Source organism: Myotis daubentonii, chromosome 1 (assembly GCF_963259705.1).
Source record: "Myotis daubentonii chromosome 1, mMyoDau2.1, whole genome shotgun sequence".
Taxonomy (NCBI): Eukaryota; Metazoa; Chordata; class Mammalia; order Chiroptera; family Vespertilionidae; genus Myotis; species Myotis daubentonii.
In genome coordinates this window covers 151,165,280-151,178,986 of record NC_081840.1, presented here as the reverse complement: position 1 = coordinate 151,178,986, position 13,707 = coordinate 151,165,280, and the positions used below count along the sequence as shown (strand labels likewise).

The following is a 13,707-nucleotide window of genomic DNA, read 5'->3' as shown; positions in this document are numbered from 1 at the left end:
ATAGCAGATCTATTTAATACATAGAAACAAACACAAATAGGCAGCCAAAGTGGGGAGACAAAGAAAGATGCCCCAAATAAAAGAATAGGAGATATCTCCAGACAAAGAGCTAAATGAAATAGATGCAAGCAATTAATCAGATATAGAGTTCAAAGAAATGGCTTAAGGATACTCAAGGAACCTAGTGAGAACTATAAGGAACTTAATTAGAATTAAAGCAGCATGAAAAAGGACATAGAAACCTTATAAAATGACCAGTCAGAAATGAAGAGTATAATTGAAAGGGCGAGGGCTAAGCCCTCCATCTTGCCCCAGGGCGAGGGCTACGCCCTCCATCTTACCCTGGATCTTCCATTTTTTAGGCAGCATCCATTAGCCATGTGCTCAGCAAGGAGCTTCTTTCCGGAAGCCCAAGCCTCTGCTAGCCACACCTAGGATTTCTTTAAACTAACCAATGATAATCAAGGGAAGTGCGCGCCATAGATATGACCACATCCTGTGTAACAAGACACCGACTTGCGCCCGGCCAATCAGCAGGGCCCACAGTTCTCTCTCCTCCCCTTACTCCAACCCCCCTATAAAACCCCTCTCAACACAGAGCTTGCTCTCTCTCTCTGCCTCCTGCCGCTGCATTGGCGAGTGTGGTGGATGGGGAGCTCGAGCTAGCTTGAGTAAAGACTCTTTTGCTTTTGCATCGGACTTGGCTGGCTCCCTGGTGGTCCTTTGGGGATCCTGAAATCTGGGCATAACAATAATAACTGAAAAGAAGAATATGCTGGGAGGAATAAACAGTAGGTTGGATAAGGCAGAGGATCCAGTCAGTGATTTGGAAGGCAAAGTGTAAGAAACACCCAAGCACAACAGCAAAAACAAGACAAAACAAAATAGTTTAAGGGTTAACATGAAGTATAACAACATACAAGTCACTGTTGAGTGTGTTTCCCTCCACGTCCTGCGTGGTTCAAGGATCAGGTCTGGAAGAGGAGCAATACACAAATGAAAGAGAAAAGACATGAGATAATTTGGAAATATTGGGGGACCAAGCAGGCAAGTCCAACTCAAGGAGGAGGACTTCCACTGGTGCTCAGGCCGAACCAACCTTTTATTGATCTGGGATACACCCATAGCATAGCCCTTAGGCAGGCACGTTCCAGTAACACACAGACTAGCCCACCCACAGGCAATTTCCAGTAATAGGAAGACCATCTTATCAATAAGGATTTACATGATTAAAGGTGGGGAGGTTGCTTCAGCTACCATTATCTAGATTAACTGGGTGGTGCACAGCTCCAACCTTTGTTAGGGCTTCAAAGGTCACCAGCTTTTGGGCGTCTCTACTCTTCTCTGCTAGTGAAGACGATAGGTGGTCTCCGACAAGTCACAGGAGTACCAGAAGGAGGAAAGAGAGAGCAAGGGATTGAGAACCAATTTGAAGAAATAATGACTGAAGCCCTAGCCAGTTTGGCTTAGTGGATAGAGCATTGGCTTGTGGACCAGAGTCCCAGGTTCAATTCTGGTCAAGGGCACATACCTCGGTTGTGGGCTCCTCCCTTACCTGGACCCTGGTTGGGGCTCATGCAGGAGGCAACCAATCATTGTGTTTCTCTCACATCGATATTACTCTCCATCTTTCTCTCTCTCTTCCACCTTCTCTAAAAATCAATGGAAAAATATCCTTGAGTGAGGATTAAAATTTTTTTTAAAAAAGGTTATAAAGAATAAAAATAATGACTGTAAACTTTCCTAACCTGGTGAAGAAAATTGACACACAAGTCCAAGAAGTGCAGAAAGTCCCAAACAAGATGAACCCAAAGAGGCCCATACCAAGACACATTCTAATTAAAATGGCAAAAGTTAAAGACAAGAGAGAATCTTAAAAGCAGGAAGAGGAAGACAATTATTTACAATGGAGCTCCCATAAGATCGATGGCTGATTTCTCAACATAAACATTCCAGGTCAGAAGAGATTGGCACAAAATATTCAAAGTGATGTAAAGGCAGAATCTGCAACCAAGAACACTTTCCTCAGCATTTCATTTAAAAATGGAAAGAATTGGGATCTGTCCCTGTTCATCAGTCTATGTTGTTCTCTGTATTCCACAAGTGGTGAGACCATGTGGTATTTATCTTTCTCTGACTGGCTAATTTCACTTAGCATAATACTCTCCAGTTCCATCATGCTGTTGCAAATGGCAAGAGTTCCTTCTTTTTTACTTCAGCGTAGTATTCCATTGTGTAGAATGTACCACAGTTGTGTGTTTTCTTTACTGCATTTCTGTGAAACGTTCCCCCACCCCCACCCCCCATAGGCATATCCCTGGAGGCATCTCCTTACAGAAAGCAGATTAGTGACTGCCTGGGGCTAGGGCAGGGGGACAGGGAGGGGGCACTGGGAAAGGGAGGCGACTGTTAATGGGTATGGGTTTAAAGTCCTACAATTGGCTCCTCTCTGAGGGGGCGTGGCTAGGCCCTGGGGGGAGTGGCTGGACTCTAGGGCGGACCCAGCCAGCTTAAAACCCTGCGGAGGGGTGGCGGCCCACTCTGTGGTGGCTGTTAAGTGTGGAGGCATGGAGCAGTGCGCTTGCCTCTGTGGCGTGGGCTCTTCTCGGGGATGTCGGTGTCTTCAGAAGCGCAAGCGCCCATCTGAGACAGCAGTGGCCAAGGGCAAGCTGTGTCGTCAGGAGTGCCAGGGCCCAGCTGAGATGGCAGCGGCCGAGAGCAAGCCGGCCCTGGCAGGAAAGCACCTCGAGGCGGACGCGGCAGCGCGGTGCTGTGCGGGGAGTGTAGGGATCTCGAGCCCCATGCTGCCCCCGCACTTCTCCCTGCAGGACCTGCCTCCGGAGCTGCTAGTGGAGATCTTCGCCTCGCTCCCCGGCACCGACCTGCCCAGCCTGGCCCAGGCCTGCACCAAATTCCACCACGTCCTGCACATCGACAGCATCTGGAGACGGCGCTGCCGGGAGGAGTTTGGCGTTCCTGAAAGCTTGTCGAACCAGGTGAGGAGGGGTATGTCTTATCGAGAAGTCTATGCGAAGCTGTTCCACCCATACAGACACATTTTGGGATTGTGGCAGCTAGATACTGAGGACTATAGAACACTGCTGAACGTAGTGGTGGATGGCTTATGCATTACTGCTTGGACGTGCTGGCCCCCCCTTAACATCGATGTGGATGGCCCAATGGAATTCGAGCCCTTGTTTAGAATTCGCCTGACGGAGAGGAAATCAGCCATGGTGGAGTACTATGCGGACACCTTCTACAGATTCTCCGACAGATGCCACCTGCAGATTCAGAAGGACAGGCTTAGCATCCAGTGGTTCAAGAGAGACCACCGAAAGGACAGACTGCCGTATCACTGCCTGACCTACCGCCGCCTCTACCTACCGCTGAGCCACCCGGACGACCTCATCAGGCCAGGCCTCTTCCAAGGCAAATACGATGCCGGCGGCCAAACGATTGCCATGCTCAGCTTCCATGGGAAGTATGCCAGGTTCACGAAGGTCACGGGATTCCCCATCGCAACGTTACAAATCCACCTCATGCGCCGCATCCAGCCGCCAGATGGCGAGATCTTCCGCAACTTCAACCAGCTCTCCCGCGGGGTCCGCGAGATTGATGAGCAGGTGATCCGGGAGCAGCAGCAGCAGCAGCAGCAGCAAGAAGACGGGACTGAGGAAAGCGAGGGCCATGCCTGGCAGAGCCCTGCCCAGCCCAGCGTCGGGGAGTCCGGGGCTGCAGCTTCGGAGGAGCAGCCTGTCCCGTTTGTTCTGCCTGTGGGCGTGCGCTCCATAGACCAGAACTACCCCCGGACCTGCAGGATGTGTTTCTATGGCGTGGATGACTTCGCCTACACCAGGCGCTGCCTTGCAGTCTTCATCCTGTTCGATGAGAACCACTTCGGGTTCATCTGGCTGGAGGCGAAACAGTTCTTCCTGTTCGGCAGAGTCCAGAACACCTTTCAGAATGTGGAGGCACCGTCCCCGCAGGCCTTCCTGGAGATGCTCAAGGACGTTCATTCGAACCTCCTGGAGAAGCAGCTTCGAAACAGCTTTGAAGCAGCTTTGAAGATTTGACCTTCTGACCAGGTTACCCACCTTTGTTTGTTTTTTTAATCCTCACCCGAGGATATTTTTCCATTGATGTTTAGAGAGAGTGGGGGAGAGAGGGAAAGACAGAAATAATCCATGTGAGAGAAACACATTAGTTGTTTGCCTCCTGCCCAAGCCCGGACCAGGGCCGGGCTGGGTAGGGGCCAGCAATTGAGGTAAAAATAAACCTTAGACCAGTGGTCTCAACCTTCCTAATGCTGCGACCCTTTAATACAGTTCCTCATGTTGTGGTGACCCCCAATTTCCTTGTTACAAATTGAACATAATTAAAGCATAGTGATTAATCGCACAAAAAAATAAAGCCATCTTAGTTAATATATATTGTTTATTTATTAACATTGAATTAGTGGCCAATAGCAATAGAGCTCATTCCTTATGAAAGCTTATCTAACAGATGCATTATCTCCATAAAGCATAGCTAGTGCTTTGGCACTAAGGCTGCGGGCTATTTTAAACAGCAGGGGCCACAGGCTCGTGGGATAGTGTCTTCAGAGACAAATGGGGACTGTTCTCATTTCTCATGGGGATCTGAAGAAAAGAAGGAACATGGGGGAAAGGCAGAAAGCAGCAACTCCTCAGACTCCAGCAGTAGCGATGAAGATGCCAGCAGCTCCAGCTCATCTTCCTTGGGGGACACCTCTGACTCAGACTCCAACTGAGCTTTATTCATTCCCAGGTGGCAGGACAGAGAACTTCCCAACAGAAGTCTTTGGCATCTATGTACATTGCAGGGCTCTTCTCCCTGTCCCTGTTTATTGCTTTACTTCCTTCCTTTGCCCTCCTCCTCCTCCTCCTCCTCCTCCTCCTCCTCCTCCTCCTCCTCCTCAATACAGAGTAGGATGGGTTGGGAAGTGGGGAATTGGGACAGAACTCTCAATATCAGGTCCACACACCTGGGAAGAGAGGTTCCTGCTGGGAGAAGAAATATATCTGAGCCTGTATTGGGTCCCCCTACACCAGTGATGGTGAACCTTTTGAGCTTGGCGTGCCAGCATTTTGAAAAACCCTAACTTAACTCTGGTGCCGTGTCACATATAGAAATGTTTTGATATTTGCAACCATAGTAAAACAAAAACTTATATTTTGATATTTATTTTATATATTTAAATGCCATTTAACAAAGAAAAATCAACCAAAAAATGAGTTTGCGTGTCACCTCTGACATGCATGTCATAGGTTCGCCATCACTGCCCTACACCATCAGTACCACTCCCTCTAGGAACCCCAAGCAAGGAAGGATCTTGAAACAAACAGAGATGATTGGGCAGCTGTGAGGAGCACACTGCACTGGACTGAGTATTTGTGAAGAAATAAGTTTTGCTTTCCTTATTTTCTGTCTTCCAGAGGTGGTCGGGGGCCACCATGAGCCTGTGACTCCTACATTCTCTGCAAGAACTCTACCTCTGGACTCTTATACTGCATCTGGTGTGATAAAGGAGTTGCCATTCTTTATGTAAGAGTCGGCAGCATCATGTAGCAGGCAATATTTGTACATGTATATTTAACTCTGACATCTCTATGAGGCTTTATTACTAATTTCAAATAAAATTATATTTTCTAAGTTTAGCTATTTCATTTGAACGAGGGCCTCCATGGAATAAATGTTTTATAATTTGGAGCACTGCTGCTACAAGTAGTGTCTGCATTGGTTCTTGCAAAATCCTAAATTCCTTCCTTTTGCTCCAGGTTCAAGTTAATCTCCTATTTAGCTTTCAGGGTTGATGGATGTATGAGTGGATGTATGAATGAAGAGATACATAGATAGATAGGTAGATAGATAGATAGAAATATAAAGATACCTGGATAGCCTTGGCTGCTGTCCTCAGTGTTTAGAGCATTGGCGTATACTCCAAAGGGTCCTGAGTTCAATTCCTGATCACGAGCACCTACCTGGGTAGCAGGTTTGATCCCTGCCCCCAGTTGGGGTGTGTTTGGGAGGCAACCAACTAATCTGTCTCTCACATAGGTTTCTCTCTCTCTTAAAAGCAATGGAAAAAATATCCTCAGGTGAGGATTAACAAAAAAAATAAGATATGTGGTTATATACATACATAGATACATAGAAAGATATAGATGTGTAAATATACACTATTCTGCTCTACTGGTCTGCCTGTGAATTATTGTGGCAGTACCACATTGCTTTGATTATTTGGTTTGCAGATATATTTGAAAATCTATTTCATGTGAAATTAAATTAAATCCTTTCCCCCTGTATATTCCTGGCTATTTCCATATTGTGTTCTCATGACTATAAGCAAAATAAAATAATTGTATCATTTTTATATGAAAACCATTAAAAAAATAAAAATAAAATAAAAATGGAAAGAATTAAAAAAATAATGTAAATATGGAAAGAGAAATAAAAAGCTCCCCAAATAAGAAAAAGCTAAAGGGAGCTTTCTCTCCGAGGTTTGCAGCGGTTGCTGGGACTCTGTGAAGCAGAGCCCCTAGGGACAGAACTGAGAGCAGCCATAACTGCTTGCTCTGCCCGCCCTGTAGATACCTGGGGACCCGCCCCGCCCAAGCCCTGTGCAGAGCCATTTGCTGGATAGCCTCAGGCAAACGCTAGATTAGCACCACCCTAGAGATCCAGCACAGAAGCTCTCCCACTGCAGACACAGCGGACTCTCATAGCCAGTTAGCCTGGAGGTCAAATCACCCCTGGTATTGCCGACAACAATAAAGGCTTAACTACAACAAGACTGCGCACAAAGACCACTAGGGGGTGCACCAAGAAAAGATAAAAAAATGCGGAGACAAAGAAACAGGACGCAGTTGTCAGAAATGGAAGATATAGAGCTCAAAACCACACTTTTAAGGTCTCTCAAGAACTGTCTAGAAGCCGCCGATAAATGTAGTGAGATCCTCAAGAAATCTAATGAGACCCTAGATGTTGTGATAAAAAAACAACTAGAAATTAAGCATACACTGGCTGAAATAAAGAATATTATACAGACACCCAACAGCAGACCAGAGGAGCACAAGAATCAAGTCAAAGATTCGAAATGCGAAGAAGCAAAAAACACCCAACTGGAAAAGCAAAATGAAAAAAGAATCCGAAAATACAAAGATAGTGTAAGGAGACTCTGGGACAGCTTCAAGCATACCAACATCAGAATTATAGGGGTGCCAGAAGATGAGAGAGAGCAAGATATTGAAAACCTATTTGAAGAAATAATGACAGAAAACTTCCCCCACCTGGTGAAAGAAATAGACTGACAGGTCCAGGAAGCACAGAGAACCTCAAACAAAAGGAATCCAAAGAGGACCACAACAAGACACATCATAATTAAAATGCCAAGAGCAAAAGACAAAGAGAGAATCTTAAAAGCAGCAAGAGAAAGAAACTCAGTTACCTACAAGGGAATACCCATACGACTGTCAGCTGATATCTTAACAGAAACTTTGCAGCCCAGGAGGGAGTGGCAAGAAATATTCAAAGTGATGAATACCAAGAACCTACAACCAAGATTACTTTATCCAGCAAAGCTATCATTCAGAATTGAAGGTCAGATAAAGAGCTTCACAGATAAGGAAAAGCTAAAGGAGTTCATCACCACCAAACCAGTATTATATGAAATGCTGAAAGGTATCCTTTAAGAAGAGGAAGAAGAAGAAAAAGGTAAAGATACAAATTATGAACAACAAATATGCATCTATCAACAAGTGAATCTAAGAATCAAGTGAATAAATAATCTGATGATCATAATAGAATCAGGGACATAGAAAGGGAATGGACTGACTATTCTTGGGGGGGAAAGGGGTGTGGGAGATGCGGGAAGAGACTGGACAAAAATCGTGCACCTATGGATGAGGACAGTGGGTGGGGAGTGAGGGCAGAGGGTGGGGTGGGAACTGGGAGGAGGGGAGTTATGGGGGGGAAAAAGAGGAACAAATGTAATAATCTGAACAATAAAGATTTAATTTAAAAAAAAGAGGAAAACAAAAAAAAAAAAAAAAAAAGAAAAGAAAAGAAAAGAAAAAGCGAAAGGAATTCATTACCACCAGGCCAGTATTACTAAAAATGTTAAAGGGCCTTCTTTAAGAAAAGAAAGAATAAAAACCTGGCCAGGTAGCTCAGTTGGTTAAGGCATTCTCTTGATACACCAAAGTTGTGGGTTTCATCTCTGGTCATAGCACATACAAGAATCAGCCAATGAATGCATCAATAACTGGAACAACAAACCAATGTTTTTTTTCTCTCTCTCCCTCCTTTTCTCTCTCTCTCTAAAATCAATCACTATTGAGAAGAAGAAAGATATTAAAAAGAATAAAAAGAAAGAGGATCATAGTTAAAAGAATAAAATGGAAATAAATATATACATATTAATAATCACTTTAAATGTAAATAGCTTAAATACTCTAATCAAAAGATAGGGTAGCTGAGTGGATAAGAAAATAAGTCCCATATATATGCTGTCTACAAGGCATTGTAGTATAGTTTGATATCAGGTGGCATGATTCCTCAACTTTGTTCTTCTCTTTCAAGGTTGCTGTAGCTATTCAGGGTCTTTTGAGGTTCCATAGAAATGTTTGGAATATTTGTTCTACTTCTGTGAAATATACCATTGATATATTGATAGAAATTGCATTGAATCTATAGATTGCTTTGGGGAGTATAGATTTTTTTTTAATATATTTTATTGATTTTTTACAGAGAGGAAGGGAGAGAGATAGAGAATTAGAAACATCGATGAGAGAGAAACATCGGTCAGCCGCCTCCTGCACACCCCCTACTGGGGATGTGCCCGCAACCCAGGTACATGCCCTTGACCGGAATCGAACCTGGGACCTTTCAGTCCGCAGGCCGACACTCTATCCACTGAGCCAAACCGGTTTCGGCTAGATATTTTAATGATGTTAATTCTTCCTATCCATGAACACAGTGTATGCTTCCACTTATCTGTGTCCTCTTCAGTGTCTTATAATTTTCCAAGTATAGGTCTTCTACATCCTAGGTTACATTTATTCTTAGGTGTTTTTTATGATATTGTAAAGAAATTGTTTTCTTAGTTTCCCTTTATGATAGTTCATTACTGATATATAAAAATGCAACTGATTTCTGGATATTTGTTTTATATCCTGTTATTTTACTGAATTTGTTTATCAGTTCCAGTAAGTAGCTTTTTTGTAGAATCTTTGGGGTTCTTGTGACAGCATGGATAGACCCAGAGAATATTATGCTAAGTGTAATAAGCCAGTCTTAGAAAGATTACCATATGATTTCACTTATATGTGGAATTTAGTGAACAAAATAAACTAACAAACAAAATTGAAAAAGACTCATAGATACAAAGAACAGACTGATAACTGTGAGAGGAGAAGAGGGCTAGGGAGATGGGTGAATAAGGTGAAAAGAAAAAAATCCCCCAAACTAACCAACAACCTCTCATAGACACAGACAGCAGTATGGTGATTATCAGAGAAAAAGGGGGTTGGATGGAGGTAGAAGAGTGTAAAGGGACCATAAATGGAGATGGCAGATTTGACCTTGGGTGATGAACACACAATACGATGTACATATGATGTAGTATAGAATTGCACACCTAAAACCTATATGACTTTATTAACCAATGTCACCCAATACATTCAATTAAAAAAAATAGATTGGCAAATGTAGAAAAAGGAAGAAAATGAATGGGAGGTTGGATAAAAAAGGTCGTTTAGCATTAAACAGACTTGGGTTTGAATATCAGCTTTACCATTTATTATTTGGCAACTTTGGGTAAACAATCTATTCTCCTGACCTCCATTTCCTTATATATGAAGTGCAAATAATAATACCTATCTTGAAAGAATGTTGTGAGAATTATATATAACTAGAGGCCCAGTGCACAAAATTTGTGCACGGGTGTGTATGTCCCTCAGCCCAGCCTGCATCCTCTCCAATCTGGGACCCCTAGGGGCTGTCCAACTGCCCATTTAACGAGCAGTCGGACATCCCTCTCACAAGCCAGGACTGCTGGCTCCCAACCGCTCACCTGCCTGCTTGCCTGATTGCCCCTAGTCACTCCCCTGCCACCCTGATCGACGCCTAACTGCCCTCTCTTGCCAACCTGGTCACCCCCAACTGCCCTCCCCTGCAGGCCTGGTCACCCCCAACTTCCCTCCTCTGCCAGCCCAGTCACCCCTAACTGCTGTCCCCGGCCAGCCCAATTGCCCCTAACTGCTCTCCCTTTCAGGCATGGCCCCTCCCAACTACCCTCCCCTCCTGGCCTGATTGCCCACAACTGCCCTCCCCTGCAGGCCATCTTGTGTCTACATGGGGGTGGCCATCTTGTGTGTTGGAGTGATGGTCAATTTGCATATTACTATTTTATTAGGTAGGATGTTGGTGCAGAGTTTACTGGTCACAATTACTAGTAAGGTTACTTAGTCTGAATATCACTTTCTGACCTTGTCAGGTAACAATGGCATGCTAGTAAATATTTATTTAATGCCCACATGCTGGTATATTAATTAATATTTTTGCTTATTAAAAATTGGATAAATTCCAAAGCTCAGGCCACACCAGGACCAATTAATTTGCAATCTCTGGGATGGAAAATAGGCATCAGGAGTTCTAGAAGCTCCCAGGTGATTCTAATGTGAGGACAAGTTTGAGGATCACTTCTGTAGACATTTAGTCTAAAGCTTGAAGATATCTGGGTAGTTGTAGCATTTTACATCAAGGAAATGTTACCTGAGGTTTAAAAATAAAAATGTCACAGTAGTTGAAGGAATAGCAGTTGCTTTGAATTTTTCCTGTGCTGAATAAGTTGCTATGAATTCCTTTTTAAAAATTAAATGCAGATACATTTTTATAACATATAACTTTGATAATGGTAATTTTTAGTTTCAGAAAACTGTGAGTAAGCAAGCCCTCAGGGTCTAGGACAGCCGTGGGCAAACTACGGCCCGCAGGCCGGATTCGGCCCGTTTGAAATGAATAAAACTATTGAAAAAAAAGACCGTACCCTTTTATGTAATGATGTTTACTTTGAATTTATATTAGTTCACACAAACACTCCATCCATGCTTTTGTTCCGGCCCTCCGGTCCAGTTTAAGAACCCATTGTGGCCCTCGAGTCAGAAAGTTTGCCCACCCCTGGTGTAGGACCCTTGTGGCTTGTGGCATTACTCTTTGTTAAGGGAGAGGCGTATTTGCCATCTTGAGGCATACGGTTGAGATGTAGGCTTTATGATATGCTTTTCTTTTCCTTGAGGGATATGTGCCATGCCACAAAAGACTATGGCTTAACCACAACTAATTGGCATTGACTAAGTGGAGGGGAATTTTTTATTTCAACTAGAAATAAATGCTCTATTGTGCATGTTATGTACAGCATGTGAAACTATTTTTGTTTTCATTTTTTAATGTTTCATGATTTGGTTTCCAGAGTTACAGCCAGAGATTCTTGTGCATGGAGTGATAACTTAATTTCATCAAGGATTCATGCTCTGTCAACAGGGAATGTCAGGAGGATCTATTACAGAATGGACATCTACGATGAGAAATGCTGCTGACAAAATGTCTGCAAAGACACCCTATGAGTCTTTGTTACAGATGACATGCTTGTCCACGTAGGGGAAAAGCAGCTTTAAATTCAAGCCTGTGAACATCAATGGATAGATAAGATGAGTAATACAGTGGGGCCTTGACTTACGAGTTTAATTTGTTCTGAGACCGAGCTCGTTAAGGAGCTCGTTAACTCAAATTACTCTATCAACTCAATGCAAAAAATCGGCCGAGCGACAGCTGGTATCTCAAAAAACTCATTAGTTGGTACACTCATAAGTCAAGGCCCCACTGTATATAATTTCAGAGATAGAAGAGTAGTTAAGAGATATAACATGTATCTTGAGAAGTAGCACATTAGACAAACTGTTGCTTATGATAAAAAAGTAATTCATCATTGAACAAAAATCTGATGTCGAACAGTTTTCTCATACCGATCACTACCTAATTTTGATTTTAATGGAATTTAGGATTTCTCATGGCTAGAACTGGAAGGGAAACTTTAGAACTGACTAGCAGAGCTGGTGTGAGAATTGGTGAACAGGAAGTCCACACAGGATTCTGCAGAAATCAGAGAGAATGACAGAAACCATTTTCTATTTAGGTCTTCACAGTGCTATCACTGCTTTTCCAGGTATCAACTCTATTTTTTAAAAAAATTAGTCAGTCCGAGATTTTGCTATAATACAAACTCATGTTTGTAAACCAAAACTAAATAAACCTTATTAATAGAGGTGACAATTAATTTGAATAATCAGGAAGCATTGTCAGCACTTGGGGAATGATGATTTCAGGAAATTAAAGATCTGATTTTAGTGCATGCAGAATGGGCAGATTTAATCGCTTTTCTAATCAGATTAAGTCCTTCTGATAAATATCTATAAAATATTCTGAATTTAAACTATTCACTTTGGGCTTAGGGACAAAAACTGAACATAACAAATGCAAACGTCTATTATGCTTTCAATTTATTTTTTTCTGTACTTGTTCTGCAATTAGGTCTTATTTTAGTTTATTTTTCTAATATTTACATTGAATTTTATACATCAGCAACTGATTTCCTTCTTATAATTTTCCTGGCCAATAGGTTTTAGATTTTAAAACTAATTATTGTATTATTATTTATTTTGCTGGTTGGATAGTCTTTAAAATTGAGTGAGCATCTGCAATTTCTGGACACTTTCATACTTTTCATCAAATGTTAATTGTTTTGAAATTATTTATTATTTGCAGTGAGCAATTGTTAATTGACTTTTGTGGATGAAATTTCCTGAAACAGTAGGATGCAAATGGTTAATCATAGTTGCCAGAGAAATTAATTAGTCTTAATCTTAAAAATGTCCACATCCAGAGCTAAAGCATCTTGTGCCATTTTATTACATATGAAAGATATTGGAATGAAGAGTTACTTGGGACTTTTTTTTTTTTTAATTAAATCTTTATTGTTCAGATTATTACATTTGTTCCTCTTCCCCCCCCCCCCATAACTCCCCTCCTCCCAGTTCCCGCCCCACCCTCCGCCCTCACTCCCCACCCACTGTCCTCATCCATAGGTGCACGATTTTTGTTCAGTCTCTTCCCACAACTCCCACACCCCTTTCCCCCCCAAGAATAGTCAGTCCATTCCCTTTCTATGTCCCTGATTCTATTATAATCAACAGTTCATTCTGTTCATCAGATTATTTATTCACTTGATTCTTAGATTCACTTGTTGATAGATGCATATTTGTTGTTCATAATTTGTATCTTTACCTTTTTCTTCCTCTTCCTCTTCTTAAAGGATACCTTTCAGCATTTCATATAATCCTGGTTTGGTGGTGATGAACTCCTTTAGCTTTTCCTTATCTGTGAAGCTCTTTATCTGACCTTCAATTCTGAATGATAGCTTTGCTGGATAAAGTAATCTTGGTTGTAGGTTCTTGGTATTCATCACTTTGAATATTTCTTGCCACTCCCTTCTGGCCTGCAAAGTTTCTGTTGAGAAATCAGCTGACAGTCGTATGGGTATTCCCTTGTAGGTAACTGAGTTTCTTTCTCTTGCTGTTTTTAAGATTCTCTCTTTATCTTTTGCTCTTGGCATTTTAATGATGATGTGTCTTG

General features: G+C 42.5%; 1 protein-coding gene across 1 annotated transcript in view; it reads left to right on the top strand.

Moving 5' to 3' along the window:
* Positions 1–2,567: 2,567 nt before the first annotated feature.
* LOC132236720 (nuclear respiratory factor 1-like) overlaps positions 2,568–13,707 on the top strand; it is a 32,669-nt gene continuing 21,529 nt past the window's right edge. The window contains 2 exon segments of the mRNA XM_059699937.1: positions 2,568–2,783; positions 3,075–3,500. Coding sequence (XP_059555920.1) covers positions 2,568–2,783; positions 3,075–3,500 — 642 coding nt within the window.